This window comes from Camelus dromedarius, chromosome 19 (genome assembly GCF_036321535.1).
Source record: "Camelus dromedarius isolate mCamDro1 chromosome 19, mCamDro1.pat, whole genome shotgun sequence".
In the NCBI taxonomy this organism is placed as follows: domain Eukaryota; kingdom Metazoa; phylum Chordata; class Mammalia; order Artiodactyla; family Camelidae; genus Camelus; species Camelus dromedarius.
This window is the reverse complement of record NC_087454.1, coordinates 12,044,390-12,057,721: the sequence shown is the minus strand read 5'-3', so window position 1 is coordinate 12,057,721 and position 13,332 is coordinate 12,044,390. Positions and strand designations below refer to the sequence as shown.

The following is a 13,332-nucleotide window of genomic DNA, read 5'->3' as shown; positions in this document are numbered from 1 at the left end:
AAGGATGGAGGTGGGAATAGAAAAATGACATTCTTTTGTGCTGTACACCAGAGACTGAGACAGCATTGTAAGCTGACTATACCTCAATAAAAAATAAATAAATAAATAAATAAATAAATGCAAGCACCTTCATCTGGCAAAAAAAAAAAAAAAAAAAAGTAGAAGAAAAGAAAAATGACATTCCTTTCTCCTAATGCAGATATCAGTTGCAACCCAGGAAAGAACCATGGCAGCTTCTTTGCTTTGCTTCACCTGAAAGTTACCAGTCCGTGTGGGTGCACACGTGTATGCATTACTGTACATACTCAGAAGCATACACACACGTGCAAGCACATAGGCTGAAAATCTTCCCAAACTGTAAATGTCTCCCAGGCCATATGTGAGCTTTTCTTAAAGGTCACCCAGCAGGCCCCAAGGAAAACACAGGCTTGGTCGAAAAAGCTTTATATTTCCTCTCACTTTTTTAAACATTGGAAAATCCATTTGGCTCAGAGAAATGAATAGTAAAAGGAGTTCTAACTACTTAGAGCCAACAAAATGTAATGGAAAAAAGGCAAGAATATGGCTGGACTTTATTTTCTTCTTCCTGAGCACATCCTGTCTTTAATCTGAGTGGTAAATAGGCCATGCCCAACATACCAACTCTTTTCAGGTGAAATTATCTAGGTTATAAAAACAAGCAACAACTGTGTTTTCATTATTCCTTAACTCATGGCTGACAGAAATAGCTTCCAAAATAAATCAAGAGGCAAACACTGCTCACAAGGGAGAAACCCACAAATTTTCCCTCTTTTGATAATTAAATTGTTGTGAATTTTTTCTTCAATTATACTGGTATGATATTATCTGAAAGAGTGTGTTGCAAAAGCCAGAAAAGGAAAATTTGAATTTTCATATTTGCATTATTTAAATCCACTGGAGAGGGGGAGGCTTTTTCTATATTATTAGTTACTAGACTAACACCCCCAAGATACTTAACTTCCAAGTACAAGAATACATAATTTTGCAACACCTCTCTGTAACCCCACAATACCAACTTCTTTGGTTCCGTGATACACCTAAAGATTTATGTCACGCTGGTGAAAGCCACACCCATTTTTGTCCTGTACATTTAGTTTCCCTTATTTCATACTACTTTTTTCTCTAAGTTAAATCTGAGCAAAGAGTCTAACAGAAATCATCTTCACAAACAACACAGTAAGCTTTCTTTAATAAGAAACTAGATTATGATGGATTATTTGAAGCAACATCTGTCACATTCCTTTCTCTGGATGTCATTTAAATCAAGAATTAACTACATGGAATAAATTAAGGCAGCATTCTTTTAAGCACTGGTTGTGGGGAAGTTAATAGGTATTGCCCTAAAAAAAGGTGGCACTGGTCAGATGGAAATCTTCATCAAAGTTAAACATGTCCCTTTGCTTTCTTTGTAAACACAAGATTTCACAGAGTCTCTAAAGCGCAATAGAGGAGTAGAAAACATACCAGTTTCCAAGCTAATTTGACTATGGGACACTTATTCAAAGATCATCTCTGTTTCACAGACCTAGAGGTTCATGGAACCCACTTGTTTTGGAAAGCACCTACTTCAAGGCCAGGTCTGAGCCGGCTAACATCCAAAGGTCAAGTCAGACACTCCCCATCTAACCATTTCACTGTCCCCAAGCACATAGATCACACTGTTTTCTTAGGAAAAACAGGACAAGGATAGAAAGTATAAAAAAACTCTACTAAACTGATGAAAATATACAAGTTTAGCACCACATCTAGCAGGAGAACCATTACACTGGAACATTCCCCTAATGAGAGAGGGAAGGGGGAACTATCTTAGCAAAACCATTTTAACTATATGGTATATGCAAGAAGGCGTTCCCAGCCAGTAACTGCAAGACATCAGCCAATCATATTTAAAACTGGAAATTAGGATTTAATAAAGAATAGTGCATTATGAATTTGATTTTTAAATATCTTAGAAGAAAATTTTGATTGAAAGCTTCTGCTCTTTAATATTCCATATATCACACAGATTTGATACTGTGTATGCTAAAAGAAAATAAAATTAACATTGAAAATTAAACTTCACTTCTAATGCTATCTTGATGTCATTAAAGTACTAACATTAATAAAAGTAAATGCAGCAGAAAAATTGGATATTAGTAGTATATGGTATATTTTAAAATGTCACAGATTTCTTTTCAGCCTTGAAAACAGAAACACATTTGATATCTTTAATTGAATGCAAATCAAAACCTAGGGGGATTAGACACATTTTTAAATAATTTTTTTAAAAGAAGAAATAAGAGCTCTAACAAGAAAAGTTAGAATAGTATTTCAGGTGAGGCTGATATCAATTGCAAATGTATAGACGCTAATGTAATCAAACACATACAGCTTACTTATTTTGGCGGATCACAGGAAATGGGGTATTTGGGAAGCCAGGGGAAAGTTACGGTTTATAGCTATGGAAAGTTCTCAAGTGGTAGGGAAACCAAAACTACCCAGGCATTTCACCTTCTGCTTTTGAGTACTCCCCAACTAGGAGGAAGTATGAATCCAGATGACAGAATAATCTGATTGTACTAACTCCTCCCCCCAAACTGCTGAAGGAGACATGAGAAACAGCTGCATTTTTAGTTGGGCACTGAGACTGCTGAAACAATAATGTGGCAGTGTCGACTCCTTAACACAGCCTTTGCTCACGTGTGTACTCTTTACCCAACGCTGCCACACAAAGTTGAATTCTGCACCTGGAGATCTCATTGCAAAAAGTGAATTCCATATCCTGCTTTTGAACGTCAGTAACCCTCAGCCAAAAATTTCCATACTGGCTTTACCCAAATGCTGCTTCTGACTCATTTGTTTCAAGGATTAGCAAGGGTCCGAAACCAACGTGAGAAAGTTGGAGAAAGTAATCCGGAAGCACAGCACTCAGAAAGAAAGCAAGACCAAAGGAAACTGAAGCCAACCCCGTGATGACAAGGCCATTTCCTCACTTCCTGTAAAGTAACACAGGCCAACAAGATGCGGAAGAACCAGCACAAACATCACTTGGTGAAGCCTCCTCCTGTCCACCGGACCATCACAACATCCTCGTCCCACACTTCTAACCTCCTGCTCTACTTTTTCTAAGTCCCTATTACCCACTACTATGTAATTTATCTATTTATTATGCTTATTGTTTATCATGTTAACCCCTTTGATAGAATATAAGTTCCTAAGAGCAAGGATCTGCTGTTTTTTTAATGTTTATTTTTATTTTTAAATTTTGTTGGGGGGGTGGGTAATTAGGTTTTATTTAATTTTTAATGGAGGTGCTGGGGATTGAACCCAGGATCTCGTTAATGCTAGGCATGCACTCTACCACTGAGCTATACCCACCCTGCTCTGCTGGGTTCTGTTTCTTTAACTGATAAATCCCAGTGCCTAGAACAATTCCTGGGACACAGATGCTGCTCACCAGGTATCTGCTGAATGAATGAATAAAGGATACTATTCTTTGCCATCTTTGGATCCCATGGTTCAAAACATTAAAGGATTTTAGTTGCTTTCCTTTTTACCTAAAAATTATTCCAAAGCTCCTCCATGCCCTAATCCTCAATCGGAAAAGTTAAGAAAATTAATATAACTAGCTTGAAAATGTGTCGTGTCAATTAAATTACCATAGGAAAAGGAGATGGAGTAAAATTTATGTCACCTTAATTTATCTGTTTTTTTAAGTATGCTTAGTAAAATGCCTTTTTTATAAATGATTCTAGTATTTCCTTAATGATCCCTTTCTCCTTACTCCCCCGATTTAAGCACTAATCATGGCAACTAAACTGTTCAATTTCCTTCACAAGTCAGAGTATTAAACCCACATTTGTCTGGTGATTATTGTACCTCTTATATAATAAGTATTAACAGTCTGCCCATATAAGGCCTACCAAAGGAAAGATCAATGGTGAAGATTATAATTTAGGCACCAGGCTCTCCCTTCTACCATGCTGAGATGCCCAGCACTCTTCCTGGCTGACTCTTAATCCATTCTTAGTTTAAAAGTGTAGTTGATTCAAACACATACAGGAGGAGAGAGGTAGGTATCCTAAACAGAAGAAAGAACATCTATTTCTGGGCCAATGAATACAGGCCCAGAGGAGCTGTATCTTACTATTTTTTCATTTTTTCATGAAAAATTCATAAAATTTGTCATTTGAAATTTCCCAATTGGGGATGTAAACAAAAATGTGTCGAGGCCAGATGTGGCCCACAGGCATCAGTGTGTAATCTCTTGTTTAAAGCCTCAACTCAGAAAGCACAGCCACCAGGAAGCTCGGTCCAAAGTGGGGGAGCCACCCCTGGGGTATGCTATGTCTGGCCATCCCTGGTTTCACCAGACTCTTGTATAGTTCCTTCAATGTGTCCATCTTCCTTGCGGAAAGCATCTTATTCATCTTTATATTCCTAACATTCAGCAGTGTCTAGCACACAGCAGGAGCTCGAAAAATGTTTGAATAAATGAAAATCTGGACAAGACCACCTGGGTTCACACTTCAGTAGTCCCTTTCAACCCATCAGCCTGCTTCCCATCTTTACACTTTAATCAACCAACCTTCAGGAAAACACACGATCAAGGTCATGGGCATTGGTACCAAGTGTCAAACTAAAAGAGGCAAGCCCATCCCTGGAGATCTATAGGGTTCTCTTTATTATAAGGAAGAAGCAGCATTCAGCATGCTTTGAAAATACAGGGAAAAAAAATAAATATGACAAAGTAAAACAGTTGTATACCATGTGCTTTGTAGGAGATGTGCAAGTATATGAAAGAAAATTCAGTAAATTGCTACCTGATTCTCCATCATTCAAAACACTTTTTGCAGGGGGAGGGTATAGCTCAGTGGTAGAGTGCGTGCCTAGCATACACAAGGTCCTGGGTTCAATCTCCAGTACCTCCTCCAGAAATAAAGAAATGAATAAACCTAATTACCTACCCCCCAAAAAAATACTTCTTGCAGATGGCAGTTAACTAAGGCATGTTAAAAATGTCTCTATTTTGTTCCTTAGCTAGAACTTAAGAACAGAGATACTGCTTATCCAACCAATAATTAAATTTCACACACATGTTAGTAACACTTTGCCTAAAACCCAGTAAATATCAGATTTACCATTCAAGATAGTATTTAGAATCAGATCCAAATGTGGAATCGTTCTCCAAAGCAGGATCATATGGTAGCACACTCTGGCTTCTCAAGTCAGGCATAGAAATGTACCCTGTACTTCTACAGTTCTTCCCTTTGTACTGTCTCATGATGAAAGCATCAAGGAAAACTTACAGCTGTGCAAAAGATGCACTGGCATTCCTGGAGTGTGGTCATCTTGTCCAGAGACTGTTCACACAGGCAGAGTTTGCAAGTGACAAGCGGGGCAAGAGCCAGGTCTCCTGGCGCTGTGTTTTCGGCGGTCATGGTGAGACAGTGGAGTCTACCAACCGAGCCCATCAGCCTGTCTTCAGCCTTCTTCAGTCTCTTCAGTCCCTAAAGAAAGGCCCAAAGCAGAAAATATTATATCCGTTGATTCATCTATAATTTAACCAACATATCTGGGTGCCAGCAGAGCAAATCTTCACCCTCAATGATCTCTAAATGTACGGCAAATGCATTTCTGAGGACCATGGGTGAGAGAGCTTGCCACCATGGCAAGGTATTCCTGCAGTCCTGAAATGTAAGGTGACCTTGCTGTCCTGACTCATATGAGGTAAACTATGGGAATTAAAAGACCACTATGAACAAATGCACCATTTAGGAATCTCATTGCTACGGTCCATTCAACAGATTCAAAAAAATATTTTAAAATAGAATGTCACTCAAAAAGTTAAACAAAGAAGTACCTTATGATCCAGCAACTCCACTTTTGGATATACACCCAAAAGAACTGAAAACAGGGACTCAAACAGATACTCACACAACAATGTTCACAGCAGCATTATTCTCAACAGCCAAAAGGTGGAAACAATCCAAATGCCTATTAATGGATGAATGGATCAACAAAATGTGATATAAACACACAGTGGAATATTATTCAGCCTTATAAAGGAATGAAATTCTGACACACACTACAAGACGGATGAACCTTGAAGACATTATGCTAAAGAAAGTAAGCCAGACACAAAAGGATAAATATTACATGAGTCCATTTATATGAGGTACCTAGAGCAGTCAAATTCCTAGAGACAGAAAGTAGAAAAGTAGTTACCAAGAGCTGGAAGAGGGGGAAACAGACAGTTACTATTTAATAAGCACAGAGTTACTGTTTAAAATGATGAAAAAGTTCTGGAAATAGTATGATGGTTGCACAACATTATGAATGTACTTAATGCCACTGAACTATACACTTAAAATGGTTGAAATGATCAACTTTATGTATATTGCACCCCAATAAAAAAAAAGTTTTCAATAGGGTGTTGATGTTCATTTGTGTTCCTTCACATGCATTATTTCATTTAATATTTTGTAACCACAATGATTATTTCCTTTGCTTTATAGATGAACTGAGGTCCTGAGAAGCTAAGTAATTTGTCAACATTCTCAAAGTTTATACATGGCAGAGCAAAACTCAAACCTCCATCTTCTAAGGCCAAGTCCACGTCCTGGTCCATTGCACCAGAACTGCATCACAAGTGGATATTATGTAGAGGGATGGAGCAGGGAGAGAGAGATGTAGGAAGAGAAAGGGAGAGAGGGGAAAGAAAGAGACATGAAGTCTATGACTACAGCTATCATAAGATCGCTGAAAATGTGCAAAAATAAAATTCATCTCTACACATAGCACGACAATAGGAAAGGATAGTTCTACACTGAAAAATCAAAAGAATAACTGAAGTCCTTCCACTAGACTGTTTTTACTCAGAATATCTTTAAAAGAGGTAAAATAATTGTGAAAATAATTTTCCTACATAATCGTAGTTTTCATCACGTTAAGAAATTTCATGTTCTGATTAAATAAAAGCAAAATCCTAAAGTTTTTACTATTTGAAAAGAGTATGGCCAATTCTAACAAACTTGGCCGTAGAAGTAATTGTACCGTCTCCCCCTACAAGAATCAGAGTCTCTGCCTTCCAATTTTGAGGAAAAAGAAATTATTTCTCACATTCAGTTTCTGTTATATAGAGCCCCACAGTGGCTTCGGTCTCAATATATAGGTACAAAAGTCCTAAAACAAGGGAGGGAAAAACAAATTGGCTTAGAAAGAAAGAAAAAAAAACCTATGAAAAACCAACTGCACAAACTTTCTTACTGTCGTATCAGAGTCAACAGTTACTAACTCTAGTAACCTGAAGTATTTAAGGTTCATGGCCTACTCCTTTAGTGGTAGTAGAAGACTTCATTAAAAATAAATTAAATAGGAAGTTAACCAATGATTGGCTTCCAATATGACAGATATTTCTCGGGAAAGATCCAATATGGTTAAAGACACAGCGTTTTTATTTGATTAACTATTCATGATCTATCACCCAGAAAGCAAATTAAAATCAAATCAACCTGCACATCAAATTCAGGATTTTGAAGTTTAAAAAAAAAAATCTCTCTTTGGGATCAATTAGGGGTAAAAGTGAATGATTTTACTGCTTCCTTGTTCCTAGTTTATGCTCACACAACTGTCACCTGTTTTCTTCTCCAAGACTCTCCTGTTCAAAACACACATCATCTTATCAATGATATCTTTTCATCTTCTTCTCACCTCCATTTTCCAAATACTGCTCATATACCATATTCTGAACTACTTTCCCCCTCAAAAAGAGAAATTCCAAGTTAAACAACAAGAAGAAATGTCACCAGTAAGTGCTTCCTGAGGAGTGAAGATGGGAAATGACACAGGCCAGAAACATCCCACAGCACAAATGTCAATTACACCAACAGCCCATGCAGAGGAAGCTGTTGAGAACAGATAAATCCTGCTGTTCCAACCCAGAAAGAGAGCTAGGTGTCCTTCAAGAAAGTCATTTATAGAAGAAGGCATTTAATGGGCCAATGAACTCGAAAAATGAAGACATAATTGGATATCTCTTAGAAGATTATCTCTTTGAAATAGTCTTCTTTTGAAGGCAGGACTAGAAGTCGTGTGAATCAAGGCCGTCTGAAACATAATCTTGTCTTGTGCCATATACATAAGCTTTTACTCCTTAGTTTGTGAGTTACATGCCTTTAGCTACGAAATCAAAGTTGTAAAAACATGAAAATATCCGTCACCTCCAAAAGTTTCCTCCTGTCTCCTTTATTTATCATTATTTTGTGTGAATATCTGTGTGTATGTGTGTTAAGAGCACTTAACATAAGATCTACCCCTGGCAAATTTTTAAGTACGTGATACAGTACTGTTAGCTACAGGCATTATACAGTTCCATAGATGTTTACTTATTTCCCAACCAATCAAGTTATATACGTGAAATATGTACAGTTTTTGTCTGTCAATCATACCTCAATAATGTGGCTTAAAATTTATATATATATGAATTTAAAATATACATTACATATAAATATTGTTATAACATAAAAACTTTTTTACAGAGCAGAGACCTGTTTTCTTTAAAAAAAAAAAAAAAATTCCAAGCATTCCAATCAAGGCAGTACTTGCAACTAAGACGGAGGAAAGAAGTTAACATATTTCATCTCTTTGAGACGTGAACAATCCAAAGTAATTCTTCACAAAGAAGTGATTTATTTTCCTGTGTACAATAACACTAGCTCCCCAACGTGACGGCTTTCAAATGCTTTTAAAGCAATGGAATTTTATAAAAACAAAATCTTAAGTATACCACCACTGGATGAAAGAGAGAAGGTAGACTAGTGCTGGTGGAAGCAATACTGAGAGACCAAGACTGGGTCCCCTTGACCTTTCCCTCAGCACCTCCCAGGCACCATCACAGAAGCTGACGGCTTCACCACACATGGTTTGAAAACCAGCCAGGCAAAATCAATAATGAATGTTTTCAAAATGAATGACCCATAGCAAGCACTTCAGCGAAAAGAATATCAAACAAGAAACCTTTTCACCATTGATTCAATAGAAATTGAGCTCTTCAAGCAATAATTAGGAGAACCCTGAAGTCCTCTACATGAATTTTCCCCATACTTGAGATATCTGTGAATGGCTCCAAGGTGTCCTAGTGTTTCTTCATTTATGTCTCATTAAGATTCACTGGTCTCCACAACATGAAACCCAATAGTAGAACTCACCCACACACACGAACTACTAAACGGCATGAAACACAGAGGGGGGTGGCCAGAGGGATGTGGACCACATGCTTGCAGCTCCTCCTGACTCTTTCCTGGGACCACATCTTCAGAGGTACACTAACAAGACATACACACACTCCCCTCCAGGTTTCGAGAAGAGTCTTCCTTCCAGAAAGCCAGTAACTCATTCTTACCAGCTGGCTCAACTTGTTTTGCCTCATACTTCACATTTTACCTAAAATAAGAAAGTGACTTGAATGTTCCACCACCCTCCTGGTTAAAACAGTGACAATTATAATCACTTTTACAGTCATTACAAATGTGACTGAGCCTCTTATTAGGTGTCCAGAACCCACAGAGAAAAGGATTTTGGCAGAGAATATAAGAGTCTTGTTGGAAAGAAGAAAAACCTGGCAAGCTGACTTCAGGGATGAATGTTCTAAAGTTGGTGGCAGGGTGGAGGGTGGAGTGGTGAGACTACTTGCTTAACTGTAGGGAACCACAGAGCAGGACAGATTGACTGGGGCATGCAGGGAAGGAAAGCCTCTCTAATAAAACATCTGATTTTGCCCTAAGTTACCAGGAAAAGGGAATCAGGAGTTCTGCCTACTCTCTGAGTGTCTCTTGACCTACAAAGTGTTCATTATATGAGAAGCAATGACCTTCTGATAGGGAAGAACGGGAAAGTCACTTTTTCCCTCACATGTTTCCACTAGAACTGCCAAAGAAAGGAATACTTCAGACGTTGTGCAGGAAGCTCAGGATGTATAAGGAATTTTCATATTCTCCTGGCAGCCTGAAAAAGCAATCCTCTCCAAAAATGCCGTGGGTGAGAGAGCCAACGTTCAAAGTATTTCTAACTAATGCAGTTCATGTCCATTTCACGAACCAAAATCATAGCTGTTATTCCACCGCACAAAGAGATAACGTGACTGGGGAGGATAATGTCTTACAAGGATACTTACCTAGTTATTTAGGGACTTTTACACCATCTGCCAAAACTTTAAAATTGAGCTAAATTGGTAAAGCATGATTAAAGAGACTAAGAGAAACAGAAAGCTAACAAAGTGAGGCAGCTGATGTTACTGACGTAATAGGACATTAATGTATGTAAAAATCCAGTTGATCTGTGCCGAGGGGTCTTACGCCCAGCTCATGCTATAAAAAGTCTAAGAATTACTCGAGAACAAAGGACCAAACAGAAGAGGAGACACATGAAGATTCTCAAAGTGTGTACATGCCCATCCAAGACACTGAGTCATCCCTGTGAAGTAGCTGGAATAAAAGATACGAAAAGATACCTGAGTACCGGACTGCGAGAGGGAGCCAACAAAGGGAAGCATTTTCAGGAAAGGTAGGTGGGGGCGTGGGAGTAGACAGGGCTCAAGTGCTGCCTGTGTAATAAAGAGAGAGTCTCAGGGAGCCAGTACTCCAGCAGAGCAGAGAGAACAGGAATCCAAAGGTCCCATCTCTGCCTTGTTAGGAAGGCCCTCTCAGTATCAACTAAGAATGACATGTCAGGCAACCAGCTCAACACAATCTGAAAATTAGCATTGTGTTGACCTTGGCATTTCCACTCAATACAATGATTTGTTTCACTGCTGGTTCACGGTCTTAACACAAAAGCCATTAGTGACTCAAATGGTACTGACTGAATCTAATAAAGTGCTGACCATCCTCAGCCATTAGCCATTTGCTGAAGTTCTACCCTAAATACAGTCTGGAATGGAAGGTAGACCAGCTGGCTGGTAGAGTAGCAAGGGCAATGGTGATCAGTGGTCAGTGAGGCAGGGATGTAGGGTTGACCTCCACACCGGCCAGTCTTGTGGTCATAACCTCTTCTTACATCTCTGACCCACTCTCCCGCCATTCAGAGACCAAATGAACCAGTGCACTTCCAGTAATATCACAAAAACAGTTCTAATATGTGCCTTGAGAGAGCATGAACAAATGGGAACTCAGGCAACCTGACTAGTAGTCACACAAATGCAATTACTCAAGTATAGTTTATATCCATTTAATTGTTTTTAAAAGGAATAATGCTCAAGGCCAACAAGTAAATACATGGCATCACACATAGGATACTTCATCATTATTTGGAGACAATAAAATAGACTAGAAACTATTCTGCAGTATGGTCGTCCCTAGGTATCCGAGGGGAATTGATTCCAGGAACCCCCTGGCAGACCAAATTTTGGCAGATACCGAAGTCCTTAAATGCTCAAATCCCTTATATAAAATGGCCTGGTACAGTCGGCCCTCTATATCCATGGATTCCGCATCCACAGACTCAACCAACGGCAACGCAGGACCCACAGGTACGAAGGATGGGCTGCATAAACAAACCCAAGTAATACTTAATTCTTAGAGGTGACGGAAGTAAACATTCACCTACTCGGGCTTTGTGAAGTGGTAGCATTGTTGCAAAACATTGTTTATACTGTGCCTCACAGGACAGGAAAGGGAACTTCTGTGCTTTGCCCCCAACACTTCACAGCTTCAGAGGAAATCAAGAATTGAAAAAATACTTCAGCCTCTAATTCTTTAGTTTTAACAGCTTCATCTCAACAGGTTCCAGGATGGCGATAAGATCATAAATTTGTAACTTGGAGACTTGGTTTCTTCTAAAAATGGAACTGATATGCAAATATATCCCTATTCTTTTTTTTTTTTTTTTTTTTGTGGGTGACAAGGACAGACACTCCCTTAGGAGTGGAATCTTAAATACTAGTAAGAACTGTTTTCTAGGCAGTCTCTTTGCTGTTTGAAATTACGTAATGAATAAAGTCCATTATTTTAATAAGATCTAATTTTTTCTAGCTTTATTCAGATATAATTGATGCATAACACTGTGTAAGTCTAAGGTATACAACGTAATGATTTAATCTATTTTGTGAAATGATTACAGTAATAAGGCTAGTTAACACCGCCATCATCTCATACAATCACCATTTTTTAAGGTGAGAATAATCAAATCTAATTTTCATATTTTTTCCTACAAAATATTTAGGAGAAATAGATGGAAAGAGATATGAGACCATGACCGACAAAGTACATGACACTGTGATAAGCTAACCCAAAACCCTACAGAATACAGGGCATCTGGGATGCGAAGTTTTAACGTTTGCAAAATGCCTACACTTTTTCTAAAAAGCACATTTCTTATTTCTTGTCTTCTTTTCATGTTCTCATTGCCACTACAAGGTAAGGCCCAAGAGGAAGAAATCCATCCCCAGCTTTTCTAACAATAAAAATTTATCAAAGAAGGTAGGAGTGAATCTGAGAAGAACAGCTCAATGATATTTCTGGCATTGTAATTTTACCTTCATCATCATCGGTCCCCCCTTCAACACCACCACTGTGCCCTGCCCACCTCTTTTTAAATCAGTGGTTCCCTTGCCTCCCACAATTATTCTTACAGCCCTGCTGAATAGTTTTCTTCAGCCTACCTGGCATAACAACAAAGCTCAGTAGCAGGAAGGAATGCCACTTAAAGGCAGGTCAGACAATGATGTCATTAGCAGATCAAGGAGAAGTGTTCTTTCAGAAAGCCCCACAGAGCAAGAGATGGGCCGATTTCCTGGGTCATGACATAACCCTGAAACTACAATCACTAGGGCATGAATATCTAAATCAAAATGTCTTCTCCAAATGAATAAAAGCATGTATAAATATCACCCTCTCCTGTGAAAGTTAAAAGTTTTACATAGAAATTTTAGTTAGAAACAAATTTAAAACCACTTTGGGGAAAGAATTCCTCCATCCCACACTAAGCAAGGTACAGGGTGTGTATTTTTGTACATCTCTGCCAAGTCAGTTTCTTAAGGAATAAAATGCAGGAAAATGCAAAATGCAGGAAATAAGGTCAACCCACAGAGCACTGAATGCCACACGTGTTAGGTGCTATGGATGCAAAAGGCAATTAAACATAGTCCTCACTTAACAAAGAGTAAACTAGTTGAGGAGGTTGTCAACGGATAGTTTTAATCTTACACAGGACAACTTTGGGTTTATAGCTTCAGCCACAAGTCCAGCAAAGAGAGAAATTAGATAGTCTTGTTCTGCCTTCCCAAGAAAGACAAAAACCAGTTGACTTAAAGTCCGAGACTCAAATTCATGACCG

The 13,332-nt window shown here is 38.5% G+C and overlaps 1 protein-coding gene across 5 annotated transcripts in view; it reads right to left on the bottom strand.

The window, feature by feature from the left end:
* The window catches only part of RNF144B (ring finger protein 144B), a 133,699-nt gene that overhangs the window by 49,442 nt on the left and 70,925 nt on the right, over window positions 1–13,332 (bottom strand). For all 5 annotated transcript variants that reach the window (XR_010376818.1, XM_031435145.2, XM_031435146.2 and 2 more), the window contains exon 2: window positions 5,310–5,510. Coding sequence is in view for 4 of the 5 variants with exons in the window: in XM_031435145.2 (XP_031291005.1) it covers window positions 5,310–5,474 (165 nt within the window). In the remaining variant the exon portion in view is untranslated. The remainder of the gene's footprint in view (window positions 1–5,309; window positions 5,511–13,332) is intronic.